General features: G+C 37.8%; 1 protein-coding gene across 1 annotated transcript in view; it reads left to right on the top strand.

The window, feature by feature from the left end:
• The window catches only part of SVEP1 (sushi, von Willebrand factor type A, EGF and pentraxin domain containing 1), a 183,607-nt gene that overhangs the window by 13,364 nt on the left and 149,413 nt on the right, over window positions 1-20,830 (top strand). The window contains exons 2-3 of the mRNA XM_029202810.1: window positions 17,175-17,430; window positions 20,643-20,819. Coding sequence (XP_029058643.1) covers window positions 17,175-17,430; window positions 20,643-20,819 — 433 coding nt within the window. The remainder of the gene's footprint in view (window positions 1-17,174; window positions 17,431-20,642; window positions 20,820-20,830) is intronic.

The following is a 20,830-nucleotide window of genomic DNA, read 5'->3' as shown; positions in this document are numbered from 1 at the left end:
CTGTGCCGATTGAATGGAGACAGTGCAAGCCAGAGCCAGAGCCAGTGTCTCCGTTCGGGCTCTGCCTGAAGCGGAACTGAGATGAGGGTTCGAGTGCAAGTAGCTTGTTTGGGAGGTAAACAAACCTAGTAAACATTGCTGGGAGAGTCAGGATATGAGACAGGAAGGGAACCAACAATTACAGGAAAGGTAATTTCTACTTAATCCCGGTAGGAGCCGGGGTGGAATTCAAGCCTTTGAGTGAACACAGCAGAGAGGGACCTGGGGGCATTTATAGACCTGCTCTCATCAGTCACTGTTGAGGGCCTCTCTCTGGAGAGCATTAATTCTCTGCCGCTCTCACCTCCCCTGCAAGTGAATAGAGTGGTCTCCAAAGGAAGCCCTCAGACAAAGAGATACAGATGCTGGGATATGGGACGGGGCGTTATTGACAGGGTCGGGTGCTGCAGGCAGAAAGAGGCCTCAGAGGAACAGCCTGCCCTGCCAACGTTTGGCAAAGCGAGAGTGCGTGACTTTTCCATAGGGGAAGGAGAACAAGGAAAATAACTGGGCTTGCGTCACTTTATTGCCTGCTAAGCAGACAACCGGCATAGGGAGAAGTTACTGGGTGTACTACGGGAAGTGGGATCTGAACATGGGCCAGAGATTGTTAGTCCACAGACACAGGAAGTACCAATGACTTTTTCTCTATCACCTTTCACTTTTTCCTCTTTTGACATTTCCTGTTTCTCCTGTGGTTTCAAGGTATGAGGCCCAGTATCGGAACCTAGGAGGCAGAGGTAGCTGAAGTCCCAGCAGCACAGTTCTTTTCAGAAATTTTGCAGAGTAATCTGTGTTCACCTATTTGATATTTCCCCAAATGTGGGGAAATGCTGGAGGGAGTTATCTAATTAGATTGGGAAATTACGGGGAAACATGGTACATAGTCTTTTGTAGCACTTGTTGTCTGGGTGATGTCTGTCTACCCTCTGCTTGTTAAGGACAGAGACCACATCTTATTTGACTTTATATCTCCTGTAGGACCTAGAAAATGATATTTATCATAACCTTAGTATTCAGTATTTTTAACTTTAGTATATCAAAGATAGTATTGTGCTTCTATGATTTCTAACTAAAACAAGGATGGCTATGACATCTTCTTAAAGGAATATCCAGTGGATGCTTGGCTTCTTAAATGATAGGTTATAATAATTTTAGCAAATTCACCCTTTAGACCACTTTCCCAGGGGAGAAATATAAAGGGCTGAGTAGCATCTTAGGCATGAATTCTTACCTTTTTTCCCTAAATCTGGTCCAGGAGGCAAACCCCACAGCACCTCTAGAAGAGAACATCCAATGAGTTCAAAAGAGAATGTGCAGGCATCTGAGGTTTGAAATTCATGTCTTCTCTCCATATCACTGTCAGCACTGCCCTTTAACCACTTCTGTAATGGCATCCTCATAACAGGACAGGTTCAAGTGGTTCTTTTTCTGTTCCTCTACCTGGGGCATCATCACCCCCTTCTCAGCTCAGGTGGAGTTGTATGGGTTTTGGTTATAGAGTCATAATTTTCCCTAATCCCCTGATGTATCTTGTCAGGCTTCACAAATATGATGACTTGTTTTCATTCACCACTTCAAATGAAATATTGGCTTCACTGTCATTGGTTTACCTACTTGATGGATGTATCCTAGCAACACGTTAAAAGTTTCTTTTACGAATAATTGTAGTGAGTAATTGCTACTTGTCAGGTCCCACACTAAGCACTCCCCCTATATGAATTCATTAAACCCTTGCAACAGAAAAGTGTCCTCAGGTTGTTATTATTATTTCCCAAGTACAGATGAGGAAACTGAGGCACAGAGAACGTAAGTAACTTGACCAAAGTGACACTGCTGATAAGTCAAGGTATACTGGATTTCAGATCCAGGCAGCCTGGGCCAAAGTCTAGACTTTTAACCACCATGTAATACTGCCTCTGTGCTCTATTAGAGGATGCAGTAAGTGCAAGACCCACTGATCCATACTCAGCAATGAAGTTCATTGCAGAGACTTGAGGCAGAGAGGGCAGCCATGAGGAGGAGGACTTGAGTATGTGGATGCCCACACAGAAGACCAGGTAGAACAGACACAGGGCTAAGAGGAGTGAACATTTGGGGAATGTCATTTGAGTGGACACTCTCTAAAGCATCTGATAATCCCAAGTGATGATCTTTAGCCCCCATCCCCTTCACCCCCACTCAGTACAGGGAATTGCCTCTCAGACGCCATTTTTTAAAAATGTATTTTATTGAAGTGTAGTTGATTTACAATGTTGTATTAATTTCTGCTGTACAGCGAAGTGATTCAGTTATAGATATATATACCTTCTTTTCATATTCTTTTCCATTATGGTTTATTACAGGACATGGAATACAGTTCCCTGTGCTATACAGTAGGACCTTGTTGTTTATGCCATTTTTATACAATATAATTACACTGGCCAGCGTCTCCCACCTCGTGTATCTTAACAGCTGTCTCCACCAATCCTTGCAGAGACCAAGCCACTGAAGCAGTGGGAGATTGTATCTCCTGTTTGCAACACATCTGCCTCTGTCCTCTTTATTTACCTACTTTTTTGAGTTTTTCAGTTCCTCTAATCCAAGGTCAGCACTCAGCCTCACATCTTTTGTTGAAATGAAAATGTGACTCAAGCAAAGTTACTATTTTTTAGTCCTAGGTACTTCTTGTCCATGTCTCAAAATGTCATACAGTGTAAACTTAAGTTTATAAATGTACATGCCAAACCTCAGTATAAAACTTGGTCTTCCAACTAAATTCAGTTTATCCTGATCTGGGATACTCAGTGTTCCCCTGCATCATAACATTCCCGTTTTTTTATAGGCCATTCCATTTCACAAAAGAAAAATATCTCCATTATGACTATTTTAGTATTTTCTTCAGATAAGAAAATCTCACTTTAGCGATCGGCTCCGTGATCACCAATGCTTAGAAACATCTTTCTTCAAGTACCTGAGGTAATGAACTAGATTCATCTATATATCCAGTGCATATTTAAGGAACACTGTCACTGTTCTAGGTGTAGGCATGTATTTAAATGATAAGAATTGTTTAATTCACTAGAGACTGTATTATAGTAATTTTAAAAGTCAGCATGTTTGAATGATGATGGATGTAAATATTACTACAGTCATTGATAATTTAAGTATATACACATAATAAGTCTTCTAATCTATGCAGTCTCAACCCTAAATTGTTTGGGGTCTAATTTCAGTTTTTTTTAAAAACATGATACACAGAATCTGTTGCCCTATAATGGAATTAATATAGTCATTCATAGAAACTAAAATACAAAACAAAACAAAGGAAACAAAAGGAAAACAAAATAAACTTCCAAATGTCATTCATTTGGAATGCTAATAAATGTCACAATTAAATGCGGTTTTTGATAAATTTAGGATAATTATAACATACGCAATAAGTTCATGAACTGAGAACCTCCACTCAACCTCCACCGTCTTTGAATCTCCCATGTATCAGTACACTTGATTTGAAATACATCTGGCTTTTTGAAAAGTTGTGTTGTTCCTGAATCCCAAATATTTACAATATAATGGTTAGATTCTCTGTGTCTTGTATATTCTAAACTCCAGCTAAACTTTTCCTTCATAGTTATTATTGAAATACCTGGTAAGAAGACATAGTTTCTTTCCTGACAGCTTTGAATCATCAATAATGTGTTTCTCTACCAAACGTCAAACAGATAGCTAGTGGGAAGCAGCCGCATAGCACAGGGAGATCAGCTCCGTGCTTTGTGACCGCCTAGAGGGGTGGGATAGGGAGGTGGAAGGGAGGGAGACGCAAGAGGGAAGAGATATGGGAACATACGTATATGTATAACTGATTCACTTTGTTATAAAGCGGAAACTAACACACCATTGTAAAGCAATTATACTCCAATAAAGATGTTAAAAAAAAATAATAAATACAAAGGAAAAAAAATAATGTGTTTCTACTTTCTCAGTTATATTTTTACACTTGAATTCTTCCAGTCTATACACCACGTTTCCTAACATTTGGTGCTTTTTTGGAAGAACAGTTTGACCTGATAAGTGTCCAAAGCAGTTTTTCTGCTGGATAAGTCTAGGCATAGCATTAAATTCTTCCTTTCTGTTGTAGCTCATTTCTTCTGTGGTCCATGTCAATCAACGACCATTTTCCCCAAGAACCATACCCATCGTCCTCCTCAATCCTTTGCCCACCTATAGAGGTTTTCCCATTCTGGATGGACTGAGGGTGGTGATCCAGTAGTTGAGGTGGATCATTTATATTCTGTCTCCTGGAAATTTGGACTCAGGCACAAAGAGCTCTGAGAGAGTAGAATTTTTTTCCCAGTGTGTAGAGAATAGAGGTAGGACTATACACAGGTAACCAGAGGAATCCCATCAGTGTGAGGAGGGATTTGCATGTGTTTCTCTAAAAATAATTTTTGCTTCTTTTCCTTATTATGTAAATAAGAGACCAATTAATAGTTTTAGGTGAAACAGAAAAATATAACTATTTTAGTTTTTGTTTTGTACTCTTTTTCTATGTGTGAGTACATATATAATTATGTATAAATATGTAGTAAAAGTATGTTTTTTAAGTTTTATTTTTAAAGCTTCATATTGAGAATTTCCCCATACAATAAAATTCTCCTGAAATTACCCTTCAAGTTTATCACAATTGAATTTTTAAATATTACCAGTCAGTTGTCGCTACAGAACTTTGCAATTAAAACATTTACCCTTGTGCACACCTCTTTCTCAGCATCTCTCAATATTTCCTTTTTATTTAATTCTGTTTCATCTGAAATTTTTGGATTATTCATTTCCATTCCTTGCCTCATCATATTAGCTAGACTTTCCACATAGAAGTGATGGGACAGTCTAGCTTTGTTATTAAATTTAATGAGACTGTTTCAAGCATGTTTTTGCCCATTGGTTTACAGTAGCTCTTTCTGTCATAGTAAGTAAGTGCCCCTGTATTCTTTGCCTAAGTCAGTTGTAAAACCATAAACTGATACCCAAGTATCATTTGAGGTTACTTTCTCCTTTGACCACTTGATGTGAAGCACATGAACAGACTCCCTAATACCTTTGACTTTATGGGCTGCTACTCGGTCATACTGTATAGACATTTAACATGTGAGCTGAAATTATTTTATAAATTGATTGATAATAATGTTAATCATAAATTTGAATTTTTATTTTGTTGTCAATTAGCAGTTTGAGTGACATGTCATTTAGCCCTCTTTCATTGTCATTTGGATTCCGATGACTTCACTTTTTGCTCTCCAGATTTTCTTTATTCCTGGCATGTTTCTAGAATGGATGGTGGAATTCGGCATCATTGGAAGACTGTTTGGTCTTTTGCATGTTTATTCTGTTGTTTTTTTTTACAGTCTGGATTAAGTCTGCTACTCATCAACTCCCGTGCACACCATTTCCCAATTTGATGTACTGTTCCAGTGGGTCCACTTCAGAATGTTTTGTGTCTGTGTTTAATAACTAAAGCATGTACGTGGGTGGACAAATTCTGTGACCATAAATCTGAGATTAAGTTCTTTTCTGACCCTCTGGTTCTTTTCTGATTTGGCTAGACTGTAAAAAATAGCCCAAATGTTACTCAAGCCAACATTGTTTTTTCATTCTAGAATTTCAGTCCAGAAAGCCTGCGTAAATGCTTAAATAAGACATATTAAATGTAATTGATTTGATATCACAATATAAATAGGAAAGCTCAGTTACTGCAGAATACTCTTTCCAGCTGTACTTTTGTCATTGTTTTACTTTTTGCTTGTTTGTTTTTAGTGAATGTTTCTGTTGTATCATCAACTAGTATGATTAAAAATCCCTAGCACAATGCTTGGTATATAATAGAAGCTCGATATAGGTTTGGTGAAATAAGTTTAAATATAACATTTATAAGATTTTTTTCATTTCACAATTGCATAACGAGATTACTGCCACAAAAGTTTTGGCCTAGAATTTATTAGTTTATTTTGCGTGTTGGACACATATCTAATGAAAATTAAGGCATTTACTTGTTTATTCTTTCATCCACTTATTTCATAGTTATTTTTTGATCTTCACTGGAATAAAAATATGAGTCAACCTTGCCATTGAGTATCTTGCTAGCCTGGGATATGGCCAGATATATAAGTGTCAACTATGATGGGGTTGGTGTGTAGTGGGGGGTATTGAGGTGGATTTAATGCTCAGGAAAGTTTCAATGAGGAGATGAACTTTGATCTGGATTTTGAAGAACTGGTAAAAGTGGAGGTAGACATAGTGGGAGATAAGAAAGAGTTGTTAATTTCCAGGTGGAGCAAACAGAAGGAAAGCATGGTGTGTTTCAAAACCTCTGAATAGAATGGTGTAGGGAGCATATGGTGTAAGAAGTAGGTTGGGGAAGTAGGAGATAGGGATGGGATAAGGGATGTGACTGTAAGCGTTACTTAGGACTAGGTGATAAAAGGGCTTGTAAAGAAATGTATGCTTTATTTTGTAGATGGAGGGAAAATCGTGGAAATTTTAAACATGATTAGATCAGTATTTCAGAAAGATAAGTTGGATGGCAGGTCAGACAATGGACTTGAAAGAAGAGCAGCTTCAGCTAGAGATGCTTAAAACAACTGGTGTTTTTCAATAATCCAGACAGAACCAATATCTGGTACCTAAACCAAGGCTGGGGCAATACAATCATGAGACTCCTAGATAGTTCAGAGGTGAAATGTATAGGTCTGGATCGGTTACTGAAGGTGATAGATTAGAAAGGAGGCATCATAGATTACTCCGAGATTGCAGATTTATGAAGTGGGATAGATTATGGTGCCATCGTTGACCTATTTTAAGAACAGAAGGAAGGAAACCTTATTTGTGCATGGTGAGGATAAATTGAGTTCGAGGGGCATATGGCACATTCAGGCAGAGGTGTCCACTGGACTGCTGGAACTTCATATTGGGAGTTTGAGTTTATATGGCATTCATTTAGCAGTCATTAGTCTATAGGTGAGACTCAAAGTTCTGAGTTCACGTGACGTTTCGTAGGGGAAGAATAGAGGAAGGAGAAAGAAAATTTGGAAATGATGTAAGAGGACAAAATAGAGGTAACTAAAACCCTGTAAATGTACTACCAAGAGATAGTCAACATTTTGAGGTACATGCTGTTAGTCATACTCATACATACATGCACATACATGTAGTATTGAATACATTTACACACACACGCACACTAATGTAAAAAAATCATTGTTTTTGGTTACCTACTTTTTACATTTAATATTATTCAGTATTATTATTATAAGGATATTTCATGATTGCCCTGTAATTTATTTAACCAGTAACCTATTGTTGCAATTTTGTATTGTTTCCATTTTCTGTTTTGCAAATTATTCTAGGATATTCATCCTTTTGATCACTTTTTATGTGTATCCGTGGTTATTTCCTTAAGATATTCTTAGATGTAGAATTGTAGTTCAAATCACATGAAATTTTGGGGGCTGTGGTCACTTTGTCGCACTGTGCTCCCAAATATTAACAGTCTAGGTGGCGTTTCCAGTAGAAGTAACTGTTTCCCCACATATTTTACAACTTTTACCTTAAAAAAAAAAAAAAAACTTTGACCATTTGAGAAGTGAAAAAATAGTATTTCTATTATTGAACTTACATTATTTGGGTTGTTAGTGAAGTTAAATGTTTTTCATATTTTCTGACAAATAGAATTCCTTTTTTTTTGTCTTTGTTTTGTTCAAACATCTATGTTTCTGTTATTTTTCTCATTCTTTTCCTTTAGAGGTATATAAAAGTTCTTTATATTTTAAGGACCTTAATACTCTATTTGACAAGCATGATGAATATATTTTCCAGTTTGTCTCTTGCTTTCTAATTTTGATTTTTTGAGACAGAGCAGAAACTTTAAGGAATGCAGTACTAATTATGGTTTTGTCTTACTGCCTTGGCTAGAAGTTGCAAAAGGATTTTAAGTAAGAGTGAAAATACTTAGAATTGCTGATTTGCTCCTTATCTAATTGGGAAATATGCTGAGTCTTCACAGTTAAGCATAATTTTACAGTGTTGCTTTGAGATAGATACTCTATCATATTACTGTCTTTTTATTTCTAATTTTCATTCATAAAAACACAAAACTTAATTTTATTGAATGCCTTTTTAATATCTTGGATTATTATTTTCTTTTAATTGGCACGATTATGTTGTGTTATAGCAAAAGACAACTTTAATCTACTTTTGCATTTGAGGAGTGAACCTTATTGAATAAAGGAGAAAGATCTTTTGAATCTTATTTATTTAGATTCACTTTATTTTTATTGAAATATGGTTGATTTACAATGTTTCAGGTGTACAGCAAAGTGATTCAGTTGTGTATATATATATATATATATATATATATTCTTTTTCAGATTCTTTTCCATTTTAGTTTATTACACGATATTGAATATAGTTCCCTGTGCTATACAGTAGGACCTTGTTGTTCACCGATTTTGTATATAGTCGTTTGTATCTGCTAGTCCCAAACTCGTAATTTATTCTTCCCCCCCTTTCCCCTTTGGTAACCATAAGTTTGTTTTCTATGTCTGTGAGCCTATTTCTGTTTTGTACATAAGTTCACTTGTATCATTTTTTTAGATTTCATATATAAGTGATATCGTATACTTGTCTTTCTCTGTTTTGAATATCATTTGAATTCAGTTTGGGAGTATTTATTTGGAATTGTGCATTTATGTTTATAAATGAGGTTAGTCAGCAGCTTCTTACTCTAAATTTGTACTAATAAACTTTTTTAGTTTGGGTTTCTGACATTTTATCTCACTACCACCAAGGTGTATTTCTGTCTTTCGTTGCCTTTTTGGTTTCCCGGCATTTTTTTTTTCTTTTCCAGTCCCTCGCCTCCTGCACATCTCTGTTTTCTTCTTAGCCTGCTCTCTTTCTGTGGCTTTCAGTTCCTGTTCTCATAGATGCTATGGCTTTCTAAATCCTAGTGATGCAAGTACCATTGTATTGCATTGCTTTCTTCTTATTTCAGTATTAAATTCTGTATTCTTCCAAATCTTCAAGTTGATTTTGCAGTTCTTGAGTTGACAGAATATTTTTATGGGCCTGCTTAGATTTTCTGTGTTTTTCCCTCCAGGGACAAGGCTATATCTAGTTTGACCTGCGTGGTCCAGTATGGTAGACACTAGCTAGATGTGGCTATTTAAATTAATTAAAATTACACATAGTTATGAATTCACTTCCTTAGTTGCAATAGCTTCCTTTCAGGTGGTCAGTAGCCACATGTGCCTAGAGGCTACTCTATTGAACAGAGCAGATAACATGTCAATTATCACAGAAAGTTCTGTTGGACAGTGCTTACTTAGACCCTCTGTTTCCAGATGCAGTGTGTGGCTTATTTTTAGCCCTCTTCACTGATCGCTTGGGTAGGTTTTTGATTTGTTTTATCAATAATAATAATAGCAAATGTTATAGCCATGTATTCCAACACTGATTTTACGCACTTGTTGATTGTTTGCTGCAAACACTCACTGGATATACCATTTCATTCATGGTTGAGGAAGAAGGAGGACACAAAACTCCTATCTGGCTTTTTTGAAATTTTTTTGCTAAATAAAGTAAAGATAGAATGTAAGGTACAGATAAAGTTTAGGAATTCACTGTGAAAAACAGAACTAAATCTTAGAAAGCATTTATTATGTGCACTTACCATAGGTAAATAAAACACTGAAATGGTGATGAGAAATGAAATAAACAAAGGACTGAAAGGAAAACAAAACTGGCTGAGAAGCTAAAGGGAATAAAGAGAAAACTGTGTGAGACAAAGAAGTATTGTAAAAAGAAAAATAAATGCAATGCCAGGATTAATTCTTTTTTTTCTTAAGGTGACAATTTTTAGGCGATTTTTAAGGTACTTTTTTAAAATAGGAAGTATAGTCGATTTACAATGTTGTGTTAGTTTCTGGTATACAACAAAGTGATTCTGTTATATATATATCTATTCTTTTTCAGATTCTCTTCCATTATAGGTCATTAAAAGTTGTTGAATATAGTTCCCTGTGCTATACAGCAGGTCCTTGTTGTTTGTCTGTTTTATATATAGTAGTGTGTAAATTTTAATCCCAAACTCCTAATTTATCCCTTCCCCCCTCCCCTTTGGTAACCATAAGTTTGTTTTCTATGTCTGTGAGTCTGTTTCTGTTTTGTAAATAAATGTATTTGTATCATGTTTTTAGATTCCACATATAACTGATATCATATGGTATTTGTCTTTCTCTGTCTCCCTACTTCACTTAGTATCATAATCTCTAGGTCCAGGATTAATTCTTTTTTTTTTTTTTTTTTTTTTTGCGGTATGTGGGCCTCTCACTGTTGTGGCCTCTCCCGTTGCAGAGCACAGGCTCAGCGGCCATGGCTCGCGGGCCCAGCTGCTCCGCAGCATATGGGATCCTCCCGGACCGGAGCATGAACCTGCATCCCCTGGAATGGCAGGCAGACTCTCAACCACTGCGCCACCAGGGAAGCCCCCAGGATTAATTCTTAATTGGAAGTAGAAGGGAAGAGAAACACTGTGTAAAACCAGTGATATGGAAGAAAAGCTTGAGACATTTCCACCCAATTTGGAAGGAAGTAGAATGAGATAAAAATGAAAAAAGAATAGAATATGTCCAGAAAATGATGAACCAACAGATGAATATGAATATATAAGAATATGAATATATCCTTTTCCCAGATATACTATTCACAAATGTAAAGCAATAAACATTCCTTGAACTGAAGAATATTTGAGTATTCAAATTAAAAGTATTAACTAAATAGCAGATGAAGCTTGATGAAATTTTGAAATTTGAAGAATGAGGAAAATATTACAAGTAGCTTATGGTGTCTTTTTTTAAATTGAAGTATAGTTGATTTACAATGTTGTATTAATTTCTGCTGTGCAGCAAAGTTATTCAGTTATACATATATATATATACATATTCTTTTTAAAATTCTTTTCCGTTATGGTTTATCACAGGATATTGAATATACTTCCCTGTGCTATTCAGTAGGACCTTGTTGTTTATCCATTCTATATATAAAGGCTTGCATCTGCTAACCCCAAACTTCTAATCCATCCGTCCCCCACCCCTCATCCTCCTTGGCGACCACAAGTCTGTTCTCTATGTCTGTGAGTCTGTTTCTGTTTCATAGATAAGTTCACTTGTATTGTATTTTAGATTCCACATATACGTGATATCCTGTGGTATTTGTCTTTCTCTTTCTGACTTACTTCGCTTAGTATGATAATCTCTAGGTCCATCCATGTTGCTACACATGGCATTATTTCATTCTTTTTTATGGCTGAGTAGTATTCCATTGTATGTGTATATATACACACCACATCTTCTTTGTCCATTCATCTATCGATGGACATTTAGATTGTTTCCATGTCTTGGCTATTGTAGATAGTGCCGCTATGAAGATACAGACGCATGTATCTTTTTGAATTATAGTTTTGTCTGGAAATATGCCCAGGAGTGGGATTGCTTAATCATATGGCAACTCTATTTTTAGTTTTTTGAGGAATATCCATACTGTTTTCCATAGTGGCTGTACCAACTTACATTCCCTGTGGTGTATTGTTTGTACTTAATGTTCCCTAACATGGAAAAAAAATATGTGGAAAACAAGTTGAAACACTGGCATAATTCACTAGTTTTCTGCCTCCTGGAGGAAAGTGGCTCTGTTAGAGTCACAATAGGTATCAGTTCACAAAAATCATATTTTTTAAAAGATGACTTATGAGTTTCTGTAGTTACTATATCCTCAGTCAAAGTTGGCCACAGTGGGTAATTGCAGCTAAGGTTGTGCTGAGGTTGGTATTATATCTACATGTAGTTTAATTAATGGAGCCCAAGGGCAAATATTGTCCCCATGTCAGCTTTCTTGTAACCTCTGTTTTTCTTTCAAGATCATTTTTCAAAACAGTTCCCTTGTGGCCTGACTTGGAGGGTGTGGGGAGGGGGATTGCAGTCTTGTGTAATGGTGATGGATCTCGGGTGTTAGAACAATGTTACACAACCCTGCATTTTTATCATTCTAATGACTCTTACTGGACAAGGGGAGCTTACTTCTCTGCCAGATATTTATACAAGCTAATCAGAGGCTTGATACAATACAGATGGTGATAACCTTTTGCTATACAAAGTTCATGTCAAATTTTTTGTTGGCCACAAAGGGTTTGCCTCATTCAGTATTCTGGACCAAAGAATTCTATTTCTTAAATACCTTTCAAAGGACTGCCGATGATGTAAACTGTTTCAGGAACCGTAAGAGGAGAAGCAAGAGTTGGTCCTCTGCCACATTCCACCAACGTTACCACAGCTCTATTTACTTCTTAGATCTGTGGGATGAAAAAATTGTTTTTATTGAATTATGTTCTTATTCAAGTATGATGAAGCACAGAGATTAGGGGAGGGGGTAGGTTATTTTCAGTAAATCATCCATTCCCCGCTGTATCCTTAAAGCGCATTCCAAACCCAGATCTTGTGAAATTCTTTGCTTGGACTACTAGTCCTGCTATTCTTCTTACTATTTTAAGCTTAATATATTGCCTTGCCAACAGATATAATGGTTCCTGTAAATACTCAGTAGTTCTCTGCAAGAAGAGAAGAAAAATAGAATCACAGCTTCAAGTGTTTTGTACCTAATGAGTAGTACAACCAGAAATCTCTGCAAATCCTAACCTGGATGTCAAGGAATGTTATTGACAGGAGTGAAGATTAATATTCCAAGATGGTATTTGTTTATGTCTAAAGGACAATAAAGGCACAAAAAGAAAACTTTATCTTTTTTTGTGCAAAACTCTACAGCACACACACACATTCTGTATATTCCCACTGCTCACTTAAGACCAATGTACTCAAGCAACTCTCTCCAGTGTATCCTAGAGTTTATCCACTCTAGATTTCTAGATGTGGAATTGCTGGATCAAATGGTTGGATAGAAAAAAAATAAGAATTTGATAAGCTGACTCTCAAGCTCAGTTGGAAAGGAGAATGTTCAAGGTTAACTACAAACATTTTAAAAGAGAAAATAAAAGGATGTTAGAGTTTCCCTACCAGATATGAAAAAAAATACTATGACAGTATAGTAACCAAACTATGTGGCATTGGCCATGAATCAGCAAGTAAGTCAATAAAACAGAATGAAGAGACTTTAACCAGGGAAGAAAATTGCTTATGAAGTTGGATAAAAGTAAAGGGAGTATCTATTTCACATCAAAGAAAAATGTATGGATTTAATAATTTTTAAAAAACAGAAGTATTAGAGAAAAGACTATGAGAATATTTTAATAGACTTGGGGAGAGGAAGCTTTCTAAAGCAGTATACAAGGAGAGAGAGATAAGGGTGACTCCAAGGTTTTTGGGCTGAGCACTGGCTGCATTATGGGCTGCTATTTATTGACTAATATTTATTGAGTGTGTACTATTTCCCAAGTGCTGTGCTAAACTTTGAGAATTAAGAACTGAAGAACTAGACAAAAATATCTGCCTTCAAGGAACTTACATGTGGGGAGAAGACTAGGTTTTTGTCTGAAGTTGTCCTTGCCTTTGTCACCTCGGAATATCTTTGAGCTGTGTTGCAAAGAGGTTGAATCAAGTGACCTCCTTCTCTCTCCCCCTGCTCTTCATCTCTAGCCTTTGCCTCTCCCTCTAAATAAGGTGGGGTTGTCGGAGTTCCAAAAGACTTTATTCTACCTGTTTTCCAAGATATCACAAGGTTCCATCAGTAAGAGAAGCTGTGTTTGTAAAAAAGAACATATTTCACTCTCTGCCGATGAAGATTTTTAAAAAATTCTTTATTTTTCTAATATATTTTTCTAGTTGTCATTTCTATTTTGAGACTCCAATCCACCTGATGAGAGAAAACTCCATCCAGATACTTCCAAGCAAATTCAAAATCAGAAATTTCTCAAGTGCTTCACTTTTGAAAACGGAGCCACATTCAGGAATGTTTCCCTCTTCCGTTTCTCCCTCTAGTTGAGTCTAAACTTTGGAGCTTCTGCAAAGCTGCAGCAAGGGAGTGGATGTCCACCTCTCAGCTCTGACACTCCCTGCATGTCCATCATCTGGAATTGTCTCAATTCTCTCATCAGTGGTCATGATGATCATCCTTGGTCATCTGCATATGGGTTTGTCAGTTTTGCCACCCTTGGTGCAGTAATCTCCTGGGGATTCCAGGATTTCTTCATGTTGCTATTGCCTGAGAGAGACATAGCTCTCATGGTCCATGCTGTCAGCCACTCCCACATCCTTAATATTGCAAAACTCCCTAGGAGTCTTGATATTGCACCAACTCTCTCTCCTAAGCCTCTCCAGGAATACACAAGACTCATGAGGTCTTCTCCCCTTCAACATCCCCACATAGTTATATTCTGTTGCCCCATGTCACTGTGCCCAGCAGCACTTCTGTGGGACTTACCATTATCCCAAATATCCACATGGAAAGAGGACTCATGGATCCCTATACCCATCCCTATAAAGGAATGTCAGTCATCGCTCCTACGGTGACTGAGTTGGGGGGTGTGGAGGGATTGGTATAGAGCACAGCGCCTCACAGCAACATTTAAATCTCCTCCCCTAACTCCTCTTTCTCTCCCTCTCCTCAGAGGTTCTTTTTTTAAATTATTTTTTATACAATTTTTAAAGGTTACACTCCATCTACAGTTATTACAAAATATTGGCTATATTCCCCATGTTGTACAATACATCCTTGTAGCCTATTCTTATACCCAGTAGTTTGTACTTCCCACTCCCTCACCCGTATATTGTCCCTCCCCTCTCTCTCCCCACTGGTAACCACTGGTTTGTTCTCTATATTTATGAGTTTGCTTCTTTTTTGTTATATTCACTAATTTGTTGTGCATTTTAGATTCCACATAATAAGTGATACTGTACAGTATTTGTCTTTCTCTGTCTGACTTATTTCACTTAGCATAATGCCCTCCAAATCCACCCATGTTACTGCAAATGGCAAAATTTCGTTCTTTTTTATGGACGAGTAGTATTCCATTGTGTATATATACCACATCCTCTTTATCCATTCATCTTTTGATGGACACTTAGGTTGCTTCCATATCTTGGCATTTGTAAATAATGCTGCTGTGAACGTTGGGGTTCAGGTATCTTTTCAAATTAGTGTTCTTGTTTTCTTCAGATATATACCCAGGAGTGGGATTGCTGGGTCATATGGTAATGATATTTTTAGATTTTTGAGCAACCTCCATACTGTTCTCCACAGTGGCCGCACCAATTTATATTCCCACCAACAGTGTACAAAGGGTTCCCTTTTCTCCACATCGTCACCAGCATTAGTTACTTCTGTTCTTTCTGACGATAGCCATTCAGAGGTTCTTTTCTTGTCTGGAGTGAGGATTCCATCTTACACGTACCAAGTATTCACCCCAGATCGTCTTGTCATTCATCAAGAGGGCGGCTTTTTAAGCTTTAAGAGCCATTAGTATCTCATGTTATTCTGCCACATACACCTGCCCTCCGTTCCTGTCTTCAGTACGGTCCTTCCACACTGTTTGTTTTCCTTTATTTCACTTGGTTTTCGAGAAGAAGTGGAATGAAGTGTTTGAATACCTTTTCTCAAATTGCTGGCTTTCCAGATGTTTTCCAGAGTAAATTTTAGTTTAATTTAATTGTCTTTAAATTCGGATTTAACAGCTTTATCTTTAGCTCACAAACTCTGAAACTAATTGGCAGGAATTATTGAATTAGAATAAATACCTATTATATACTAATGAAATATGCTTTCTACAGACATGAATCTTATGAGAGAATCTGAGTCTTATAGCTGAGCCTGTCCCCTAACATGAATTGAGGCAAAGTTATTTTTAAAATCATAATATCTCCTTTTAACTTTAACAGAATGTAGGTTATAATGTTGCTCTTCTTCTGAATGTAGTATTTCTTGAATCATTGCTTAAGAAACATTGGATTCCTTCTAAGAACTTGCCAGAAAATATACCCTAGTGCCTCTTTACCTTTCCTATCCATTTCTAATGAAAAGCAACAACGGCAAATTTATTTATAAGGCAGACTCACCATTGGATCTCTTGTGCCTTTACAGTATGACGTTACAAAGCATCAGTGGCAATGAATATACACTTTTTTTAAAAAAAAGGTTTCACCTTTTTCCTTTTATCTATAGAGAAGGAACAGCATATAACATTGTAAAGGATAACTCACTTGTCCTAAAACAGTAAAGCCCAGCTGTCAAATTGAGTGAATCAGTATTTTCTCATGAAGATAGGACACCACCAAAAAAATAGCTGATTTGGTGCTAATACTGGGTGGCCCAAAAAAGATGAAGTGTTGAATCAATTCTCCAATTTTGGAGGAGCAGTGGAAAAACAAATAGAGGAGGCAAGTGAGTCATCATTAACTCTGGAAAAGACATGTTCTGTTAAATTTTCTTCTCGTCCAGCTTTTAGTGTATGATCATGAAGTGGTTCAGCTAGATAGATAAGTGGGTAGCTAGCTAAATATGATAGGAAGTAGATACATAAGACTCAGATTTGGTCCATATTTTGAGCCTGAAAATCAATAGAAATAGTTTAACAATAATTGATAATATTAATACAAATTCATTCCATAAACTTTTTTTTGTGTGTGGCTGTGCTGGGTCTTCGTTGCGGCGCGTGGGCTCTTCACTGCCGTGCGCAGGCTTCTCTAGTTGTGGTGTGCGGGCTTAGTTGCTTCGCAGCATGTGGGATCTTCGTTCTCCGATCAGGGATTGAACCTGCATGCCCTGCATTGGAAGGTGGATTCTTTACACTGGACCGCCAGGGAAGTCCCCATAAACATTTGTTGCTCTCACTTAGCAAGCTCTATGGCAATGATGATGATGGTGGTGGTGATGACGATGATACATTTTAAATGCTTTTGAGGCTTATTATGGCTCTTCGAGAAGACCATTGTAGGCTCTCATCTGTGCCTGTTTGTGTTTTACCTTCACTGATCAGTGTTCCATTCCTCGCTCTTGTGAAATGTTAATGATCTTCACCAGCACTCCCTTACCTAATAAGGGAGGCTCAGAGTAGGCCAACACAATACGTACTCATACTAACTTGCCCTATTTCATTACAGCAAATTCTTCGTCATTCTAGAGAAAACTCAACAAAAGTTATATTTCTCATTACGGATGGATATTCCAACGGGGGAGATCCAAGACCCATTGCAGCATCACTGCGAGATTTTGGAGTGGAAATCTTCACTTTTGGCATATGGCAAGGAAACATTCGAGAACTGAATGACATGGCTTCCACCCCAAAGGAGGAGCACTGCTACCTGCTCCACAGTTTTGAAGAATTTGAGGCTTTAGCCCGCCGAGCATTGCATGAAGGTAATGGAAACCTACTGGCATCACGCAATGCCTTTAAACAGGGTTTGCTTCTTGCTTATTTCTTGAAACCCACTGTGGGGATAATACCAAGTCCTACGAGGTCTTCGCTGAGCGTGACGCCCATGTGTTCTTCGTGTATTATGAGCTGCGTTGAACTTCACGAGTAGAGATGACATTCTGGCCTTGCAACAGGAGTATTTGTTTTGTTTTGCTTTTTAATAACTATGATATATTTTCACTAAAATATCCATATGCTCCCACCTGGAACCATTAGAATCAGTGGAATGAACTGAGGTGTGTTTTGAGGCCACACACGGAGTCAGAAGCCTTGACTTACACCTCATCTTCAGTTATCTGGAAGGATGAAGTAAACATTCAGAGACATGCTTAGTGAATCTAACCAGAATGTTTCCAGATATATACATGAAGATTATAGGGACAATAAATACTCAACACATACTTCTTGACCTGACAGTTTGAATATAGATATGCTTATGGATAAACTGAAGAGCAGTGACAGCGACAGGGAATAGCACCAGTAATTCCATTCATTAGAGTTCTTTGTACACCATTTATAAGGATGTTTAGCTGGGTGACTTAAGTCAGATGAACTTCCAAGTGTAGTATGGGCATGTATCTTGCAGTGATCCAGGAGAGAAAGTGCAGATTGGGAGGAGGAGATGGGGATCTAGCCTCAGACCAACGCCATGGAGCAAATTAGGCTTGATCTTTGCAAGTATCCACATGAAAGATTCAGTTTGATGGGCAAATCATGGCAACATGAGGTTTCCTTACAATTAGTGATGTTCAAAATAAGTGGGTCCGCCTTACTGTAGTTCCAACAGAAGAGTTTAGAGCAGCATCTCTGGCTACCTATGGATAGAGCAGAAATTCCCAATTGGTCACTTACTAACTGGGTGGCTTTGGGAAAATTATTTAACTTTTGCACTCCCTAGATTTCTTGTTAATAGAGTAGGGTACAAGAATAGTACCTACTTCATAGGCTTATTCCAAGGATTAAGTGGATTAATACATGTAAAGTGATTAGAAAAGTCACTGAGGGCTTATTATACTATGCTCTCAATAACTGTCCATTGGCTATTACCTTAGCCAATTTATCTAACATCTCTGAGCTTCAGTTTCCTCTACTTTTAAAATAGAGGTATTATAACATGTACCGAATAGCTTTGTCAGGAGGATTAAATAACATATTTAAATTTCACCAGCACAGTGTTTGGCATATGACAGAAGTTCAGTAACTGGGGCTTTTTTTGTTTCTCCTTTTCTCTGGGAAAAGTGATATATATGCTGAGTAGGAAGACAGAGTGGCTGTTGCACTAGATGGGATTATGAAATTGTGGGTGTTATTAGCTGTGTCATAGAGGACTCATTTCCAGTCCTACCAACCTTCTGTTTTGTAGGATGGGGGCCTTCTGCCCAATGCAAGTTGAGTCAGAAACTGGATGGGACAGAGTCTTCAAGGAAAGGATTTTGGTTACCCTATCAAAACAGAGTTTTGAAAGGCATCACTTTTATTACAAAATACTAAAATCTAAAATGTGTAATACTCTAATCAAGTTTCCAGGCTCCATAAGAAAAAATCCTGTTTTTACTGAAAAGAAACGATGGGGGCAAAGGAAGTGAACCTCATTTCTCCTGCCTCCATGTTCTCTGAAGCAACTTTCTTTTTTATATATATAGTTTTTTATTTTTATACAATTTTTAAAGTTACTTCCAATTTACAGTTATTACAAAATATTGCCTATGTTCCCTGTGTTGTACAATACATCCTTGAGCCCATCTTATACCCAAGAGTTTGTACCTTCCACTCTCCCACCCCCACACTGCCCCTCCCCTCACTGGTAACCACTAGTTTGTTCTCTCTATCTGTGGTCTGCTGAAACTACTTTCAATTTGGATGGATCCACTTTTGGTCTCAAGGCTGTCCATGTTTGTGGCCAGTCTCAATAGATGTAGGTTCCAGAATAATAGCTTTCCACATATGCAGCTTGTTCACTTATCTCGCTCCCCGACCTAAATGCCAGTGCACCAATCTTATAGCTACGTTTTTCTTGCTCCCTCAACTGCCAAATAAACCTGTGTCTCAGAGCTAAGTCCAAGATGCCCATGTTGCAGACCTTGTACCCACACCATAGTCTATTAGATGGGGCTTTAGGGTACTTGGTTGTACAAGTCTCTTTCTCTTAGGGCAGGGGTCTTCCCTTTACATTGTCCCTGTCTATTGTTCAGGGTCTTAATGCATAGAGACAGATGTCCCATAACTGAGGCCATCACCAATCTCCTTTCTGGGTATTCAATGGCAGTTCATGTGTCTTGCTGAAACTCACTTATTTGCATTTCTACTGTGGACCTATCACTGTATCTGGGCCTAGCACTGTGGACCTCGTGCTGGAATATAGGCTAAGACTTTTGAACTTTCTCAGCAGGGTAAATGGAACTTACTGTGTGCCTGATTCTAGGCCATCCATTCCTGGTAAGTCATAGTCAACCTTACCCTGCCCCGTTAAGTCACTTTCAGAACAGGACAGCTCTGCCTGTGTTGTTGAATTCCCAGCATGGCTCACTTCAGAGCATGGCTCAAATAATCTGTATGGTCTCCTTTTACACAACAAGTGAAAATTTATTTAAAATTGAGAGAGAAACCAGATCCTGGTTCTATTCTTCAACTTGTGTGGTGCCATTGTTTCAGTTTTTAATCAAATAATTATAGAAGTAATGGTATTTATTCTTAAATCAGTAATCACCATCAGCACCCTTTGACAGCAGTCAGGATTGCAGCTTTATTTATTTATCTGAACAAGGATTCTAGAAATCCAGTTACTGCTGCCTGACCTCATGCTGGTGTGGAAGCCTGGGGACTGACCTGGAGAACCGACTACATTACTTCCTGCTGCATCTGGAGATTCCTCGCTGAAACTACTTAATTTCTGCCTGACCCTGCGTGGCCTTGAGAACTTATGATGAGGTCCAAGACTGAAATAGCTTAACCAGCTGAATCAAATTCCCAGTCTGTGGTCCTGCAAATCACACACCTTCACATTTGGATGGGAGTGGGGAGCAGTTGGGAATTTGATGGAAATGAAAAGATATTTTCTCTGTCTTGAGCTTCAGTTGTGGTAACGAGAGAATGTAACATTCAACTGCTCATTCATTTTTTTTTTTATGACCCCCCTGTCATATGTGCTTGGTAGATCTGCCTTCTGGGAGTTTTATTCAAGAGGATATGTCCCATTGCTCGTATCTGTGTGAAGCCGGCAAAGACTGCTGTGACCAGATGGCAAGCTGCAAGTGTGGGACACACACGGGTCAGTTTGAGTGCATCTGTGAGAAGGGGTATTACGGGAAGGGTCTACAGTACGAATGCACAGGTGAGTGCCCA

This window comes from Monodon monoceros, unplaced genomic scaffold (assembly GCF_005190385.1).
Source record: "Monodon monoceros isolate NGI ecotype Baffin Bay Population unplaced genomic scaffold, NGI_Narwhal_1 Super_Scaffold_5, whole genome shotgun sequence".
Taxonomy (NCBI): domain Eukaryota; kingdom Metazoa; phylum Chordata; class Mammalia; order Artiodactyla; family Monodontidae; genus Monodon; species Monodon monoceros.
The sequence above is the reverse complement of the archived record's forward strand: the minus strand, read 5'-3'. Positions and strand labels throughout refer to the sequence as shown.